Source organism: Culex quinquefasciatus, chromosome 2 (assembly GCF_015732765.1).
Source record: "Culex quinquefasciatus strain JHB chromosome 2, VPISU_Cqui_1.0_pri_paternal, whole genome shotgun sequence".
Lineage (NCBI taxonomy): Eukaryota > Metazoa > Arthropoda > Insecta > Diptera > Culicidae > Culex > Culex quinquefasciatus.
Genome location: NC_051862.1, coordinates 192,025,294 through 192,044,236, shown reverse-complemented (window position 1 = coordinate 192,044,236; position 18,943 = coordinate 192,025,294). Strand labels below are relative to the sequence as shown.

The window sequence follows — 18,943 nt, the reverse complement described above, 5'->3', positions numbered from 1 at the left end:
AAAGTGAAGTGGATTTGAGGCAAACATTAAAGCCAACCTATTTTGGCTCACTCTATAAAGTACATTTTTACCTTCTAAGAATGTCTGGTATTACTTTCGAAATCTGTTTCAATATTTTTAACCGACCTGGCCGTATGCTTTTAGAGGATGTTCTTACCTTCAAAATCCTTTTTAAAATTTGTAAATCTATTTTGATTGTCAAAAGATATTCCATTTTTAAAATGACATCAAATTTTATGCGAATTTTGAATGACCTTAAAGCTCTGGAATCATGCATGTTACTCAAAAATCGGCCGAAAAATGTTTATCTTACAAATCTGTTATAACAATTTTTTTTTCAAAAATCGATCCACCTCTAATCATAAAACTTTTTATTAAACGCAATATAAATGGCCTAGTGTGGATCAAGGTTGCTAATCAATATTATCGTCCAACGATAACGATAATCGTTATCGTCATCGTTGGGACGATAGTTTGTCGTTATCGTTATTTCGATAATCCCATCGGCGATAATCCTGTCGCCGATAATGGACGATAACACATTTTTGAAATCTTTCTAAAATCGGTTAAGTTCAACACAATCGTGTATAATTTTCATTACTTTCACTAGAGGTGGGCAAAACCGCTCTTTTTTAGGAGCCGCTCATTTTCGTTCGCTCTTTAAAAAGAGCCGCTCTTTTGAACGGCTCTTTCGCTCTTTTTTAAAATTTAAATGAATAGGGTTTTTTCAAGAATCGTGTGATTTTATAAGTTATTCCACATTGGACTTTTATAAATATGGCCATACCAAATATTTTTTGAAGTTTATGTCCCTCAACTCTGGCCAAAGTCGGAAAAAATAATAGCAAGACATTTTAATGAAAAAGAGTTTTCAAATGCATTTTACACATCCCCAGTTGTTTTGCAATCATTAGTTTTCAAAATATCGAAGTATCGATGAACTTTTTTTAAATCGAAAAAAAACATTCACGTTATGTAGGGGAAATTCTCGTATGTTTGGCAGGTTAAGCTCTCGCTCCTAACCCCACACAGAAAAAAAATGATGGTAATATTCATCAGGAAATGGTGATAGATTTTGTGGCAAAAAAAAAAAGATTAATTTTTTTTTTCAATTCAATTCGGTTTTATTGGTGAATAATCAAGATACAATGAGTTATTTTGAAGTGCATAACAGAGTTTTGGAGTTCCTTACAGCTGTGTGTTGCATCATAATCCATTTAGGAACAATTATTTCTTTAACTAAGGCACTAGCAAGAGTAAGAAAAAACTATAAAAAAAAACTTACAGAAATTGCAAAGAAAAGGGGATAGAGGAAGAGAAAGCTTAATACTAGATCACAGAAAATTTATCCTTTGTAGATGTGTTTGATCATCAGTTCCCCAAGGGCCAGGAATTGTTCTGCCTTGTTCCGGCAGCTCCGGAACCGCGTCATCATCTCCCCCGCGAGAGCAAAGAACTCCGGCAGGGTGAAGAGATCTTCCCCGGTGACTTCTTGCTGGGCCGTACTGCCGCTACCGGCAGCGACCACGCTGGCGAACGAACGCCCCCAACCAGGAGGGAACGCTGAGTTTTCCGCTGGAACCGTACGCTGTCCAGCTGCAGGAACGGCTGCGCTCGTACTTCGCTGAGGAGGGTGGGACGCTTTCTTTTTTCTCTTTTCCTGCTCCTCGAGGTAGGCCTTGCGCGCGACGCATCCGCGGTAATTGCCGGTATGGTTGCCGTCACAGTTCGCGCACTTTACGCGCGGCTTGGTTTGTTCTGCCTTGTCCCCCAAGTCCGCCTTTCGTGGCAGTGCGCACGCCTCCGAGAGGTGTGACTCACCGCACTTCACGCAGCGGGGCCGGAGGTTGCAGTTCCGCGAGCCGTGGCCGAATTTCTGGCAACGGTGGCATTGCGCTACGTCCGTCGGGTTCTTGGTGTAAAACCGCCAGTTTACCCAAAAACCGTCCAACGTTTTAGTCCGCCGCAGGTCTTGGATCTTGACGGTGCCGCGGTCGAAGTACAACAGGTACAGTGTGTGTGTACCTGTTACCGTTGTCTTGCGCGAGAGCACTTTAATCTCCGCGGTTTTATTCCGGCGTCCGAAAGGTGACCCTTCAGGTCGGAGATCGGACGGTCTTGATAACCCTGCAAGACAACCTTAACAGGGGCTTCTCGGGGTTGAATGTGTAGAAGTTGAAGTTGCTACGCTTCAATTCTTCAAACACCAGGTCAAAATTCTTTTTGGTCAGTGTGATCACTTGCACTGCCGACTTACCGATTTTCAGACAATATCCGAGGCCTTCCAGCAACTCGTCAACATCGTCCGCTAACGTGTCCAAAACAAAAATTGGAGGTGGTCTACGTTCCGCTGGAGAGTTGTTTTTTGACGTCGGCACTTTTTTCCGTGCACGACCATCATCGTCGTCGTCGTCGTCGGTAGTGCTGCTACCGTCAGAGTTGTTATTTTCTTCGTCGTCGCTCAGCATCTGGAACTCGTTCCTGATGGGGATGTTGGCGGATGTTGATGTGCCACTGGTCGTGGCACCGGAAGTACCGGAACGGGTTCGCACTGGTGATCTTGGGACATATCCGGGATGTAGTAACTTTTTGTCGATGCCTTCAGCGCTGACGCTCCCCTGCGCGATGGCGGCCGACACGGCGTTGGTTTGTTTACCTTTTTGCACACGGCCGGTAGACGAACTTCGCGGGTTTTTCGAGGCCGCACTCGAACTGCCACGGCCACGGCCGGCCTTTGGCATGCTGGAGAAGCAAACTCGCGGGTAACCACAATCAATTACGGCGAAAAAAATCGAAAAAACGATGGAGCACTGAGCACTAGCTGCATGCTCTCGTGCGTACACGGAGGGAGCCGGTAAGATTAATTTTACCCCAGAAAATGATGAATTTTAATCAGTTTTTGATGAATATTCATAAGGTTCACATTTCTACACAATTTTTATGTAATATTACTCAAAAAAAATAGTTAATATTCAACCTACCAAATTTTCAACATTCCAAAACTCAACTTTTTTTCTGTGCATCCAATTAGCTGATTTTCACTATTTAAACAACTTATTTTGCATAACTTTTGATAGAAATTTACTTGCTCACTTCTTATTGAACTATTTATCACCCGATTTCAGCTGAAAACGCTTTTAATTAGTTTTAATTGAATGTCAAAGTTCTGACCTGCCAACATTAGAGGCACGCTGTAATTAGATGCTGTTCCCCTACTGTACAACGGAATTTCACCAAAAATCCAAATATTTTTGATCGACCCCAAATGCTTGTTGATTTGTTTGTTTTTTGTTCCTTTCATTTTGTTTAGAAAATCATTTACTTTTGGGATTCATTTTTATAAGCATTGAAATTTTTGAAATTGCATTTTCATTTCTCAAAAACAAATTACCTAAATACTAGGGGAAATTCTCGTATTTTTGGCAGGTTAAGCACTCGCTCCTAACTCCATTCAATTTGCTGATTTTCACTATTTGTACAACTAATTTTGCAAAACTTTTGATAGAAACTTGCTTGCTCACTCCTCATTGAGCTATTTATTACTCGATTTCAGTTGAAATCGTCTTCAATTAGCTTTAATTGAATGTCAAGGTTCTGACCTGCCAACATTAGAGGCACGCTGGAATTAGATGCTGTTCCCCTATATTTTTTGAAAATTCAATAAATTATATTTATAACAAAAATCATGCCATATTGAAACGTTTCTTTCAAAAGACCGGAGTTTATTCTTTTAACCGCGGTTCTTTTTTTGTGAGCCACGGTTCGGTCGCTCTTTTCAGTGAATCGGCTCTTTGAGCGGTTCGCTCTTTTTTTGCCCACCTCTAACTTTCACCAAGAATATATATTTTTTGAAAATGTAGTAATTTTCAAAGTATAAATGCTCAGTTCACAAAATACCGTATTTTCAGAAAGTACTAATTTTTTTTGTAGGCTTTTTTATTAAATTACTAAAATTTTCAACATACCGTATTTTTCGAAAATTATCAAATTTTCAAAAATTGCAATATCAAGCGATGATAAATTGTGTTTGCTACACTTCATTAGATTTTTTTATGAAAAATACTAAATTTTTTACAAAAACCCGTATTTTTTCAAAAATACTGAAATTTGCAATATGGGTATCAAAAGCAGCGAATTTTTATATTCTTTTTCACCTTATTATTATTTTTTTACTGCAATTTTTCACCAACTACCTGTTTTTCGAAGGTACTCAATTTTTAAAAAATTGCTATATGGGTATCAAACGAAGCGAAATATTGTATGCTTTTTCAATTTATTATATTTTTTAAAAGAAATCTCTAAAATATTCACAAAGTTCCGAGTTTTTTAAATATTCAATTTTTTTATATATGCAAACAATATGAAATTTTTAATTCAAACAAACATTCAAATTTCGCATGCTTCAGATACAATTTAGTCTCGTTTGATACACAAACATATTACAAATTATATCAATTTAAGTATGAATTTTCAAAAATTACGGTATTTTTTGAAAATTTTTGTAATATACGAAAAAATAACTAAATGATAATGCGTTTAAAATGTTGCTTCATTCCAAAATTTTGAAAATTTGAGTTTTTTTTCGAAAAGTACAGTATGAAAAAAAATATATACTGAAATTACATATCAAATTCTGCTTCGTTCGCATTCGTTAGCAAATAATAAAAATTTGATTATTTTTCGAAAAAATACGGTATTTTGTAATTTCAAGGCCAAAAATCAGTATTTTCAAGACAAAACTAATGAAGTGAAAAAAAACATACAATTTCGCTTCGTTTGATACACATATTGCAAATTTTGAATATTTGAGTATTTTCAAAAAAATACGTTTTTTGTAAAAAAAAAATAGTATTTTCTAAAAAAACTCAACAAAAGTGAAAAAAAGTAAAAGTTTATACAATGAAACAATGTTATGCATGATAATGTTTTCATCTGTAACATTTCATTTAACTTAATTTTAAATGAGCTGCTCTGAGTTTCTGTGATTGGATAAGATTTTTTTTTATTTTCATAAAATATTACGATGAATGATAATTACATCCTCATAAAATGATCACTTTTCCCGATTGCAAGGGTTCTTTTTCCCTATATCGCCTTTCCCAGATGATCGACGACATGTGCGCGACTAATGAAACCGAAATTTCTGTGACATGTTCACAACACTCACTCCGAATCACGACGACACAGCTGCTGCTACTGCGGCCTGACGTGAAACCTGTATCATCACAGAGTGTGGACCAAAGTGGCTGGTGGGTTAGCCGTGAGAGTGAGAAATGTTCACGAGGCGATGAGGGATGTGAAATGGATGGTTGGTTGTCACACGGCGAGACACACATGGCAAAAAAAAACATTTAATTCAATACACTTCACGGTGGAGCACACAATTTGGATCCGGAACGCCCAGCACCGGCGGCTCTTCGTTTGGTTTGGCTCGGTGAGAATGGAAAGTAAAAGTGTCTCGTTTGAAGAATTGGCAGCTGGACCGACCAGCCGACAGGATTTGTAGCTGAGGATTAGTGGGATTTAATGGAGCCAAGTGGTAGTTAAATGGTTTATGATAAAGGGGTGAGAAAAGCAATGGATTGTTTTTTAAAAAAGGAAAATTCTATAAAAAAATCAATTAGGCAAAAATAGACAAGGTTAAAATTTATAAACATATTGTGGAATTATAAATATTTGAAACGAACATCTAACCAAGATTTTTTTTTCTAAAACAATAATTTGTAAGGCAAAATGTCCAGAAGGTACAAAAAATATTTAAAAAAAACTTAAAAAATTCAATGAAAATGGAAGTGCAATTTTTTTAGATCAATTGAAAATGCATTCCCTTGCGTTTAGAATAATTTTTAGCATGTTTAAGTTTATTCAAAATTTTTTTGAATATTTTCGATGTACAGTCCATGAAAAGTTTTTAGTTTTGCTAAAATTTTTGTTTGTCAAATCTTACATTTTTTTAAAACTAATGATTGCAAATCAACTGAACTAATATAAAATGCATTCTTCAATATTTTTCACTCAAGTGTTGAGACTATGGCTAGTTATTAAAATTTTTATTTTTTGTGGTCCCCAACTTTTGAAAAAATATTTGCATCGGTGTACTAATATAATCAAAATAGTTCAATATTTATCATAATTATAATTAAAAAAATCGATCCAAACATTTCATTAGGGCACAAAACCAAAAACCGCGATTCGAGTGATAAAGAAGCTTGACTGATGGTATTTTGATTGATCATTCGATAAAACACACCATTCTCCTCAACTCAGCTTTAATGCTTTTTTAATTTATGTTAATTTTCACTAGTGCGTCCATCCCGGGAATTCCCGGGACAAAAATCCCGGGATTTTTCCAAAACCGGAAAATCCCGAATCCCGCGATTTTTTTATATTTTGTCGCGGAAATTCCCGAAATTGAAAACAAACAAAATTTTGGTCTAGAAATTTAGATTTGGGGATTGAAGTAGATCAACAGTTGAATTACTTAGTAATCGATAAGAATTTCAATGTATTAAAATTTGTATTCGGCATATATCAGGATTAATTTTGCTTATTAATGAAAATTGTTAAAATTTTAGTTGACGGATCCGTCTTTGTCTTTATTTTTTTCTATTTTTTTTTAAATAAACTTAGTATAATATTCACAGATATTTATGACTTTAAACTTAAGAAAGTATGATATGAAAAAAAAATATATTCATCAAAAACCGGCATTTGGAGCAAATCAGGACAAATGAAGCGAATTAAGATAGCTGTTTGTTTAAGCTATTGTTTTTAGAATAATGTTCTGATAACAAAACAATCAGTACAGTCATCCCACATATTCGGAACGGTTTCCAGATCGGCCAATGTTCAAAATATCATAGCAAATCGATAATTGAACTTAATGATTCGCTTTTACCTTCATTTGAAAGCTTTTCTTGCGATCTTTCGAATGCTGTATCGAACATCTACAAATTTTAACTTTTATATGAAGTTTTTGAAGAATTAATTCACCCTTGAAATCCACAAATTCGGAACACTTTTTTCTTACGGATGTAAACAAACTTTGGATCTCTCCAGGAGTACATATTTATTACCAAATAATGACTTCACACACTGAAACCAATGAAACTCAAGCTTAGTGATGTTTTATACATGGTTTGATAACTTTTTTTTGTGAAAATATCAGTGAAATTCAGGTTTCCACAATTGTGAGAGGCACAATAACATCCCACAATTAAGAAACAGGCCATTTGGAGGCAGTGTTTTGCTGCTCTGGACAAAATAGTCTTGGAATGAAGTTTTTTTGTTCAAAAAGTACTACTTTTACTAGTGAAATAGCAAGATAATGTCCAAATGAAGGTTCTAAAAATAGTAAGTTCGACAGAAAAGCTACTTTTGGCATGCTATTGACAAATTATCATAAAAGTGTTCCGAATTTGTGGGTGTTCCGAATATGTGGGATGACTGTACACCGATTTCCAAATTTATTGCTCAAAAATCTCCTGTACCTATTCAGACTGCAGTCCCGATTATCCCCAGTTAACGGTTGTGAATTAAAGATAATTTTAAAAATATGTTTCAAATATAAAACGTAAAATTCTTTACTTGTCCAAAGTGTTACAATACCTGGTATAATTTTATTTCTTGCTGTTTTAGACAGTTTCAATGAAATTGTTTAAGCTTTTGTAGTCATGTTATATAAAGAAATTAATAAAAGAAATATATTAAAAATTGTTTAAATTTAAATTCCAAAGCACATCAAAGAACACATTTTTTAAACTATTTTAAACTATCTGAAAACTGCTGTCCTTGTTCAGACTGAAGTGTAGCTTTATACCAATTAACATTTTTGGGCTAATTCTATGATTAAATCTAGAAAAACATTACAAATATAATGAAAACATATATTTTATAACTGCTTGAAAAATTTCCCGGGATCCCGGGTTTTTTCCTCGTTTCCCGGGAAATTCAGAACCCTGGAAAATTGGACGCCCTAATTTTCACAATAATACTCATATCTTTAAAAAACTCATTTTTAGTCCCTTTAAAATAGAAAAAAAAAGAGAAAAAAAGTTCCTCAACTACGAAAAAGTAAAGGGCGAAAAAGTGAATTATTTTTGTGATTTGGGGTAAAAAAAAATTTCTATAGAAAATTGTTTGCTGTCAATCTGATTCTTGGAAGGCATGTGGGGAGTGTATGAATGAAATAGTGAAATAATCCTGAATGTTTACACTTTGCTATTGTGCCCTGATGAAATGTTTGGCTAGAAAATATCGATTTTGTCCTTAGATGTTTTTTTTTTCGTTTCTTCATAATTATTTCAGCATAAATAAAAAAATCAATAAAATAATAACAATTCTAATTCGGTACTATTTTATTTCAACAAACATCCCGCCACCATGTCACGTGTGCTGCACCGATCGTCGTATGCACTCTTTCATCGATTCTCAACACTGCCAGGCAAGGGTTGCTGGGTGGGTGGTTGTTTTGGTTTGTTGTTTCTCTGACATTCTACGCGCGCTCTCTTCACGTTCGTCGATCGTGGGGTGGACCTCTCACAACTACGGCCACGGTCCACTCACCCACACAACACCCTTTTGCTCAACCGCATGCATGACTCCCTCTCTGGCGCATAACAACTATGTTGCTGCCTGTTGGCTAGTTTGGCGGATACACGTTGTTGGAGCAGGTTTTGAAAATGACTGATAATTTTGAATGATTTTGTGGCAAAAATTTCGGTTGATAAAAATCATTTGAAATTGACTCAGCAATCATTGATTCATTAAGCCAAATTCAAACGTGTATCCAGATGTATCGTACCAATACTTGGAGCAATAGTAAAAGCAATACAAAACGTAATGTAATATGATGTGATAGAGAGGTGATGATTACTTCAGCCGAGCTGCAAGCAACTCACCGAGCGCGGAGAATACGCCTCCAAAAGTCAACCATAATCGCAGTCTGTCTGCGTGTAACCGATAGACACTATAAACATATAGTATTTTATCCACCAGTAGAAGAGCAAACTGGTGGTCGAAACTCGAGTATTTTTGTCTTTTCTTAAATTTTCACACATTTTGTCAAAGACGTCGTCGCGTAGTGTAGTGTGCAGAAGCGTATCCAGAAAGAACCTGACCTCGGGCGGAGCAGAAATCAACCTGAGCTTAGACGTTCCAGCGTTCTTTGCAGGTCGTCCTTGGCTTCCGACCAAGATCCAGTCGTTACCCATTCTAGTCAAGTCTCTCTACAGGTAAGTGCTTGCTGATGAATTCCATCAATTGAGCTGGGCACCACTCCCCCATCCCAAGAATTGGATATCATTTCGCGTGAATCGTGATGTTCTTGCGTAGAAGACGATGAGCGCAACAGATGTGAGTAATTTAGAAGATATTTTGAGTCATCTTTATTATTGCGCGCTTGAGTGTGTGCGCTGTAAAGACATCATACACCAGGTTAACGCCGAGCACCAACTTAAGGGGAAGCTTTCACGATGGTCAGCTAGGTTGGTTATTGATTTTTTTATTTCTTGATAAGGTGCCACCTTGAAAGTAGTATTCACAACTATATCATATATGCAAATTAGCTCTCTTTTACGATCCATCTACTTTCCACCCCCCAGGGGCAACACACCAAATCCTGCTAGCCAGTGAAAGTCCAGCCCCGCCATGGCCGATTACACGCAGTCCGCGACGGTCACGCAAACGACGACCGTGACCCAGCCGTACATCCGGTACGATCCAGAGTATATCCGCACCATCCCAGGCATCATCAAGATCGTCTGCTGCGTTCTGAACCTGATCGGATTCATCTGCATCGAGGTGTCCTACTTCAGCTACCACTCGCGGGGGTCGTTCTTCAACACCGTAGCCATGATGGGCTTCTGGTTCACCGGCATAATGCTGGTGTTCTACCTGTTTCACGTGTGCGAAAAGTTCCACAAGATTCCGTGGCTCAAGATAGAGATGTACTTTTGTGCGGCGTGGACGCTGCTGTACATGCTTGCGGCGTCGCTGGCAGCGGCCACCAACGCCGAGGCGTTCCAGGCAGCGGCGGTGAGTTTTGGAACTAAGCAGCATTTTTTGGGAATTTTGTAGAGAATAAAACATATTTTCAAATTTTCAGTTCTTCGGCTACTGCGCCATGATCGCTTACGGGTACGACGCATTCCTCAAGTATAAGGCGGTCAGCGCCGGCGAAATCGCTCAGGGAACCCGTTCCGTCCAGACGCAACAGCAGCAGCAGACAATCTCCACCGTGACCACTTACTAGGAAAAAAAAATCTGGGACCAAATCCACCAGGCCACGCATTGGCTCCACTCCACAACTCCACCCAGTTTACAATACAACTGCTTGTTTTAACGTTAAGAAAGCATAAATCAACCACGTGGATTGCTTGAGCTTAATACTAAGAATATTGTTTCCCTTGTTTAAGTTAAGTTTGTTATCCAGTTTTTAAATTTTCCGTTGCAAACATTTGCCATCCAGGTATTAACAATAACTACAAATCAATGTGTAATTAGCTTGAACTTAAATACTTATGAAACACCACCCAACGAAATCGTCCTCGTGCTGGTTTTAACTAACCGCTTTACATTCTGTTACTAGTGATTTCTACAGCGTATTACCCATTGTATACACTAAAAGCACCGTTTTAAAACAATCTTACAAACGTCCCGTCAACGTCAAATCATCACCACCGTGTAAACTGTATTGCCTTAGATGTGGTCTTGCAATTGTTAGAATAATACTGTACGTAAACGAAAAAGTCGATCCACCAAACATAGTTTATGTGACACACGTAGAAGATGCCGTACCGTAATATTGTGTGCTTTTCGTGACAAATCAACGAGTCAAATAAATTATATACACCATTAAATTAATGTTTTAACTTACGGAACCATCCATAAACCACGTGGACCCTTTTTAGTAATTTTTCTCCTCCCCCACTTCCTCCTCAATTTCCATGCAAAACAAATCATTTTTGTATGAAGCTTTTCATTGAAAAGATCAGAAAAATTCAAAAAAGTTTAAATTTTTAAGATTGAAAATAGGACCAATAGTTTCCGAAATATCGTCAGTTGAAAATTACAGGCTAATTTTGTTGCACACAGAGAAATTCATTTTCATTGGTTCGAATTCTTTGTGAACTAAGAACCAATTGTCCGATTTTCAAAAATTAATAAACTAAAATTTTCTTCTTTTTCTTCTATTCGCTGTATTTCAGCAACCAGAGGTCCAATCTTCAATGCCTTTTACATTTTTTTTTGTAAATTTACTGAACTTTTCGAAAAACAATTTTTAGGATTAGACAATCAAAGACATTTTTTTTTTTAATAAAAAAACAAGATTTTTTTCAGTTAAGGTGAAGCCGTTGATCATTTTCGAAGAAATTTGATCATCACTAAAAAATATTCTGTATTAAATTCAATTTAACGAATTTCAGCACCAAAATGAATCAGCATGTGCCGGTTGTTGCCATCTTGAAGCCACTGAAGGAATTTTTGATCTAAATCAATTGTGCTTCAAAATTTATAAAATTTTGTGGCACAGTCATTGACGTCTTAGTTGGCAATCATTGATTAATGACGATTTCCATAACTTTACAGGGAATGGGATAATCGTTAGGTACCAAAAGGTATCAACATGTTTGGGGCACTATTCTAAACAACTTGTTGAAGGAATTTTGTCAGAATATTGAAAGCGACGCAAAATTTATATCTTTGAACGAAAAATCATGACAACGATGGAAGTCTTCACGTTAAGGCTATATCTTGTAAATGGTGCACCTGATAAAAAAATGTGAAGTTCTTTTCGATTGCAAATTTGGTTTTACAGTAAGGCCGTTGCAAATATTTTTCAAAGTTTATGTCGCCCCCCGTCCCCCTCCCCCTCCTCCCCTTCTTTAAAAACGGTCCGAAAAATCAGAAGTTTGAAGTTTGAAGTTTGAAGTTTGAAGTTTGAAGTTTGAAGTTTGAAGTTTGAAGTTTGAAGTTTGAAGTTTGAAGTTTGAAGTTTGAAGTTTGAAGTTTGAAGTTTGAAGTTTGAAGTTTGAAGTTTGAAGTTTGAAGTTTGAAGTTTGAAGTTTGAAGTTTGAAGTTTGAAGTTTGAAGTTTGAAGTTTGAAGTTTGAAGTTTGAAGTTTGAAGTTTGAAGTTTGAAGTTTGAAGTTTGAAGTTTGAAGTTTGAAGTTTGAAGTTTGAAGTTTGAAGTTTGAAGTTTGAAGTTTGAAGTTTGAAGTTTGAAGTTTGAAGTTTGAAGTTTGAAGTTTGAAGTTTGAAGTTTGAAGTTTGAAGTTTGAAGTTTAAAGTTTAAAGTTTGAAGTTTGAAGTTTGAAGTTTGAAGTTTGAAGTTTTAAGTTTTAAGTTTGAAGTTTGAAGTTTGAAGTTTGAAGTTTGAAGTTTTAAGTTTGAAGTTTGAAGTTTGAAGTTTGAAGTTTGAAGTTTGAAGTTTGAAGTTTGAAGTTTGAAGTTTGAAGTTTGAAGTTTTAAGTTTTAAGTTTTAAGTTTTAAGTTTTAAGTTTTAAGTTTTAAGTTTTAAGTTTTAAGTTTTAAGTTTTAAGTTTTAAGTTTTAAGTTTTAAGTTTTAAGTTTTAAGTTTTAAGTTTTAAGTTTTAAGTTTTAAGTTTTAAGTTTTAAGTTTTAAGTTTTAAGTTTTAAGTTTTAAGTTTTAAGTTTTAAGTTTTAAGTTTTAAGTTTTAAGTTTTAAGTTTTAAGTTTTAAGTTTTAAGTTTTAAGTTTTAAGTTTTAAGTTTTAAGTTTTAAGTTTTAAGTTTTAAGTTTTAAGTTTTAAGTTTTAAGTTTTAAGTTTTAAGTTTTAAGTTTTAAGTTTTAAGTTTTAAGTTTTAAGTTTTAAGTTTTAAGTTTTAAGTTTTAAGTTTTAAGTTTTAAGTTTTAAGTTTTAAGTTTTAAGTTTTAAGTTTTAAGTTTTAAGTTTTAAGTTTTAAGTTTTAAGTTTTAAGTTTTAAGTTTTAAGTTTTAAGTTTTAAGTTTTAAGTTTTAAGTTTTAAGTTTTAAGTTTTAAGTTTTAAGTTTTAAGTTTTAAGTTTTAAGTTTTAAGTTTTAAGTTTTAAGTTTGAAGTTTTAAGTTTTAATTTTTAAGTTTTAAGTTTTATGTTTTATGTTTTAAATTTTAATTTTTAAGTTTTAAGTTTTAAGTTTTAAGTTTTAAGTTTTAAGTTTTAAGTTTTAAGTTTTAAGTTTTAAGTTTTAAGTTTTAAGTTTTAAGTTTTAAGTTTTAAGTTTTAAGTTTTAAGTTTTAAGTTTTAAGTTTTAAGTTTTAAGTTTTAAGTTTTAAGTTTTAAGTTTGAAGTTTTAATTTTTAAGTTTTAAGTTTTAAGTTTTATGTTTTATGTTTTAAATTTTAATTTTTAAGTTTTAAGTTTTAAGTTTTAAGTTTTAAGTTTTATGTTTTATGTTTTAAATTTTAATTTTTAAGTTTTAAGTTTTAAGTTTTAAGTTTTAAGTTTTAAGTTTTAAGTTTTAAGTTTTAAGTTTTAAGTTTTAAGTTTGAAGTTTTAAGTTTTAATTTTTAAGTTTTAAGTTTTATGTTTTATGTTTTAAATTTTAATTTTTAAGTTTTAAGTTTTAAGTTTTAAGTTTTAAGTTTTATGTTTTATGTTTTAAATTTTAATTTTTAAGTTTTAAGTTTTAAGTTTTAAGTTTTAAGTTTTAAGTTTTAAGTTTTAAGTTTTAAGTTTTAAGTTTTAAGTTTGAAGTTTTAAGTTTTAATTTTTAAGTTTTAAGTTTTATGTTTTATGTTTTAAATTTTAATTTTTAAGTTTTAAGTTTTAAGTTTTATGTTTTATGTTTTAAATTTTAATTTTTAAGTTTTACGTTTTAAGTTTTAAGTTTTAAGTTTTAAGTTTTAAGTTTTAAGTTTTAAGTTTTAAGTTTTAAGTTTTAAGTTTTAAGTTTTAAGTTTTAAGTTTTAAGTTTTAAGTTTTAAGTTTTAAGTTTTAATTTTTAAGTTTTAAGTTTTATGTTTTATGTTTTAAATTTTAATTTTTAAGTTTTAAGTTTTAAGTTTTAAGTTTTAAGTTTTAAGATTTAAGTTTTAAGTTTTAAGTTTTCAGTTTTAAGTTTTAGGTGTTTAGTTTTTAAGAAGATAGATAATTTTCAAAAGAATGGTAATTTTAGCAAGAACTTTGAATTTCAAAGAGATCTGCCCTTTTTTTATAAATGAGTGTTATTATTTTTTTTTTTCAAGAATCATGCAATCTATTGATTTTTTAATAGATTAAAACATTTGAATCTTCAGATTTTCATCCAAATGTTGGCGAAGATGGTAATTTTTACCCGATAAAAAAAAACTAGTGTGCGATATTCATAAAACAATAGATCCGGCTTTGTAGGTGTTCAAAATGGTTGCTTCTAACAACTGAGTTTATTTTTTTTGTTCTGTAAAACTTTTTCAAATTTGAGAAAATTAAAAAAAACACGTTTGATGTATTTAAAGTTCTAAAATTTATTAACACTTTTTACAGCTACATAAATCACATAAAATGGTAAATTTTGTTTATTGTCTTGTCCGTATCAATTTAAATTTGGTACTAATACTAAGTAAACATTTACTAAAGCTAATTTACCAGTTCTTTTCCGAGAAAGTTTCTAGTATGAAGTAGTTCTTCAGAGTTAAACAAAAAACAATCAACAAATCTGCAGTCGAAAGCTATCTCTCATTTTTCTTTTTGGAAGCAGCCAAGCATTTTAACATTGTTCATTTAAGCAGGGACTTGAACTACAAATTGACTTCATTTCCAATCCCACGGAATGCAGACCGTCCCGTCGGTTAGCACCGAGTAGTACGTCGTCACGTTGAGATGCACGTCAGCCAGCTCGAAACCTGCGGCTTCCGCGAGCAGCTTTTCCAGACACTCGATCATCCGGTCGGGCGTCACCGAATCGTCTTTGTTGAGCGACAGGAGGCGAAACTGTTGAACGCACCGCGCGTGCAGATCCCGCTCGACGTATTTGTGCAGATTGTACGATTGCTGTTTGTGCAGGGATTCCTCGAGGTGGTTGGTGAGAAAGTCGACTAGCAACACTCCCGGGCAGGTCGCCGGAACGATGAGCTGGCCGGTGGGGCTGACCATCAGGGGGCCGGCTTCGCTTTCGACCACAATTTCGAACTGGGACAGATCGGTCGGCCAACTTTTCGGGTACTTTGCCTTGCTGAGGTAATCGAGCAAGCTCGTGGTTATTTTACGCAGATGAGAAGCGTACGCCATGGCTTGCGCTTTGGGCATAAACTTGCGTCGGCCTACGCGAATGTTGCGTAGAACCTGCGACAAGGCGTGCTCGTACGCGGGCAGTTTGCGCAGGTGCGCGTCGTGCTTTTCCACGTTTTGGAGAAGCTGCGGTAGAGGAAAATCATTAAACAATTGAAAACCAATCAAAAGCAACGTTGACTCACATCCAACCAATTTTCCTGCACGTCCCCAGTAAACAGCATTATGTGTCCGTCCAAACTGACTCCGGTGAAGGACGCAAACACCACCACCCGATTCTTAACACCTGCAATCGCCTTCGGATGCAACGCCACCAAACGTTCGAGACTTTTCAAACACCCTCCAAAGTGCTCCGCGTTCCAGCCGCAGTCGTACACAATGTCCTTCGCCCCCATCAACTTCACCATCGATTCCCGCAGCTTTTCGTCCTCGTCCTTCATCTCCTGCAGTGCCCTCATCCGCACGGTCGCCGTAACCAAGTGTTTCCGTAGCCAATACTTGAGCGATTCGTTCTCCCGCGCTTTCTTCACCCGAAACTGAAAGATGTCGAACTCACTCTCAAACGGCGACTCCTCATCCTGCTCGGCTCGTCTTCGATACGTCTGACCACCTCCTCCTGTGCTGCTTGACCTTGACTTTTGTCCTCTGGAACTGCCGCCAGCCGTCGTCGTCGCCGCCGTCGAGACCATTTTCTCCACAAACTCCGTGGACAGATTGCACGATTCCAGTATCTTTCTCAGCACCAGCTTGGTGTCGGTCGTTCGTTCCATCTGAACCTTGACTAGCTTGAAGATGCCGCGGTGTTCCGGGGCGTTCGAGGCCCGCACGTAGAACGGGAGTATTTTCGGTGTCGAAGGAAGAACGCGCCGCTGGCTCAGCAGCGACTCCAGGTGGGCGCTCAGCAGTTTAAGGGAGTCTTCGTTGACCTGGCGCTCCTGCGGGTACCTCCCGAACAGGTCCGGATGGACGGCGAAGTAAAAGGGCCGCAGCGCCGTGGCCACCTCGGACGAACCGAGCGCTCGGTAGATTATGACAGCGTACGGATTGCGTGGCACACTGGAGCGTTAAAAATTCGATAGATTAAAGGCGTAGCGACAGATTGCCCTACCAACTTACCATCGTTTCAGGTAAATATTCATTATTTTGCACTATTTCGTTACTATCGCTAGAAGGTCGGTTCGTGCCCTCTTATCATGGCACAGGATGTCAACAAAAACAGTGGAAATTGCGCGTTTGACATTTGCGAACTTTTGGTGACTTTTGGGGTGACAAAAAATGCGATGTTTTTCTTGTTGTTGTTTTGAGAGAAGTACTAGATTAAGAAGTACACTCCTCTTGCTCGCTTATTTGGATTTGATTAGAAATTAAGCAATAATTTACTGAAAAAAGATATCATAAAATTGGGTCCATAATTGAAGCATGATATCCAGATTTTTAAGCGAAAATGGCGAAAATGGCGTTCGAATGATGAACGCCCGAAATGTCAAAATCACGCAGTGGTACTAACATTACGAAAAAAGTGTGCCATGTATGACAGCCACATTTTATTTCCTAATGTTGGCGCTACTGCGCGATTTTGACATTTGGAACGTTCACCATTCGAACGCCATCTTCGCTTAAAAAACCTGGATTATTATTCACAACGCCAAAAAACAAAAAAATAAAATATATTTCTGAAATTTCCAAACATTTTCATTGCCTTTATAAAAGTTTTTATGGCAAAAGAAAACTGGTTCAAGGTAAAATTGTAAAACACAGTACTAGAAATCGTTTTAAACAAGGCAATCATTCGATTTTCTTCAAATAAAGACATGCAGTGAAGTACTGAATAATTATTTTAATTTTATTCGAACAAAATGTGTTATTTTTTCCCATTAACATTACTACTCGCTGTAGTCGAGTTTGACAATACACTCAACCCCCGGTGGTTGGTCACTTTTTCGTTTGACACTTTTTTAGTTTGTACCCCGCTGGTTGGTCAAAGTCAAACTAAAAAGTGACGAACTGTCACTTTTTACACGGCGCTTACGCACACTATCAACACAAACATTTGGTTGTGTTTGTGAACTCCGTGTAAAAGGGGTGTCAAACTAAAAAGTGACCCCGTTCGTTTGACAACAGTTGGTGTCAAACCATCGGGGTTCGAGTGTAATATGGCGGCTGTAAAAAGGCAATTTTTCAAGTGCTAATACACGTAGAAAAATAAGGCATATTTGAATCAACAAATCGTTTTGTAAATTTGAAAATCAAGATTTTTGTTGAATCAACGCAAAACGTCAAAGCAACTTTTTCAAAACAACAAAAGATTTTTGTGGAATTAAGAAAATTAAGGTTTGATTCAACGCAAAATCGGCGTTGATTATAATCAACGTTGTTGAATCAAATCTCGTACAGGCTGATTCTACAAAATATTTTTCTGCGTGTAAATACAATACTTAAATACAAAATTTCTAAAATACTAAAATATTCATTTTTTTTTGCATTAAAATGATTAAAATGTTTTTTTTACATAAGGCTTTAGATTCAAGATTCAGATTTTTTAATTTCAAAAAATCAATTGATAAAGATTTCCTGTATTAAGGAATTTCTAAATTCAAATTTTGTACAATTTAAAAAATCAAGTAACGATATTTTTTCAATTCACCAATTTTCAAATTGAATAAAACTGACAATTAAAATTTTAAAGAATTATAAAATTAACAAATTATAATAGTCAAATGGTTAAAAATTTAACTAATAAGATATTTAAGTATTTAAGAATTGAAAAATTCAGGAATTGAAGAATTTCAGGAATTTATTCTTTTTTTAAATTTTACAATTAAGAATTTCAAGAACTTTAGGATTGAAGCATTTTGAAAAAGTCGTTTTTGCTAGTTCCGCATTAACTTTTCAATAAGGCGAATCCCTAAATATAAACAAGCAGCCTATCCCTTTCTTAGGGGAGCTGGGGGTAAGACGGCCAGGCGGGGTAAGACGGCCACCCCACTGTTTTACTAAGTATACTAATGAATATTACTAAAATGTTTAGCAATACTGTTCCTCATGCTAAATAATGCATATGGAGTCACCTTTGCCAAAAATATTGTTTGAAATAGTATAAAAATAGCTCAAAATAAACAAATAATTTTTGAACTTGAAACTGGATGTAATTTTCATAAATTACAACTTAGGCATTTTGTTAGATAACAATATTTTTCCTGTCTTCAAATATTTTTCATGTTAAATTGAAGTTTTCCCTAGATTATGTCCCTCGAAAAAGTTTAGAAAATGCGATGAGCTATTTACAAAAATTGTTTAAAAAATAATTTATTTGGGGGCAAGGCGGCCACCTCCTCCGGGGGTAAGACGGCCACCCGTAGTTTGTATATTTTAATTGATATAGGTTATATTTTTGACGGTTTTTGATTATTAAGACATATTTGTAAATAAGGAAAAGCATTTTCAATAAAACTATCCATTTTTAATCAAAATGCTGTTAACTACCGTTTCGACAACATTCTTTACTGGGATATAGCAAAACTTATTGAATAGTATGAAATCCTATCAAACTTTTCATAAAAATCGCTTATTTAATATTGTTTACATAATTTTGATTTACTTATTCTAATCAAAATACACAAACTAATTATTTTGCATCAAATTGTGTTTGTTTTGTAGTAAAAAATCACAGTTTTTCATAAAATGTGGTCGCAATAATATGAAATTCACTGAGCCAAAATATTAAAATTTTTAAAC

At 34.9% G+C, this 18,943-nt stretch overlaps 2 protein-coding genes across 3 annotated transcripts; one reads left to right on the top strand and one right to left on the bottom strand.

Annotated features, from left to right (window-relative positions):
* Positions 1 to 8,862: 8,862 nt before the first annotated feature.
* On the top strand, positions 8,863 to 10,859 carry LOC6031860 (CKLF-like MARVEL transmembrane domain-containing protein 4). Of its 2 annotated transcripts, none has more exons than XM_001842509.2 (3): positions 8,863 to 9,233; positions 9,603 to 10,035; positions 10,106 to 10,859. In XM_001842509.2, exons 2-3 carry the CDS (start codon positions 9,649 to 9,651, stop codon positions 10,250 to 10,252), a joined length of 534 nt encoding a protein of 177 aa, XP_001842561.1. In that variant the 5' UTR covers positions 8,863 to 9,233; positions 9,603 to 9,648; the 3' UTR covers positions 10,253 to 10,859. The 2 variants fall into 2 exon arrangements, with proteins under 2 accessions (XP_001842561.1, XP_038112895.1); XM_038256967.1 differs by lacking the exon at positions 8,863 to 9,233 and adding an exon at positions 9,268 to 9,485.
* A 3,561-nt stretch (positions 10,860 to 14,420) lies between these two features.
* On the bottom strand, positions 14,421 to 16,480 carry LOC6031858 (T-cell activation inhibitor, mitochondrial). Its single transcript, XM_038257087.1, has 3 exons — positions 16,325 to 16,480; positions 15,394 to 16,264; positions 14,421 to 15,334 (listed from the first exon to the last, which is right to left on the bottom strand). The coding sequence occupies exons 1-3, from the start codon at positions 16,345 to 16,347 to the stop codon at positions 14,732 to 14,734; spliced, it is 1,497 nt and encodes a 498-aa protein (XP_038113015.1). The 5' UTR covers positions 16,348 to 16,480; the 3' UTR covers positions 14,421 to 14,731.
* Between the last annotated feature and the right edge of the window lie 2,463 nt (positions 16,481 to 18,943).

Excerpts from the sequence above, each read along its gene's own strand:
- LOC6031860 (XM_001842509.2), top strand. The coding sequence starts at position 9,649 with ATGGCCGATTACACGCAGTCCGCGACGGTCACGCAAACGACGACCGTG. Across the intron at positions 10,036-10,105 it reads AGGCGTTCCAGGCAGCGGCG|TTCTTCGGCTACTGCGCCAT; the intron begins GTGAGTTTTGGA and ends TCAAATTTTCAG.
- LOC6031858 (XM_038257087.1), bottom strand. The coding sequence starts at position 16,347 with ATGAATATTTACCTGAAACGATG. Across the intron at positions 16,265-16,324 it reads AATATTTACCTGAAACGATG|TGTGCCACGCAATCCGTACG; the intron begins GTAAGTTGGTAG and ends TTAACGCTCCAG. Across the intron at positions 15,335-15,393 it reads TGCAGGAAAATTGGTTGGAT|CTTCTCCAAAACGTGGAAAA; the intron begins GTGAGTCAACGT and ends CCTCTACCGCAG.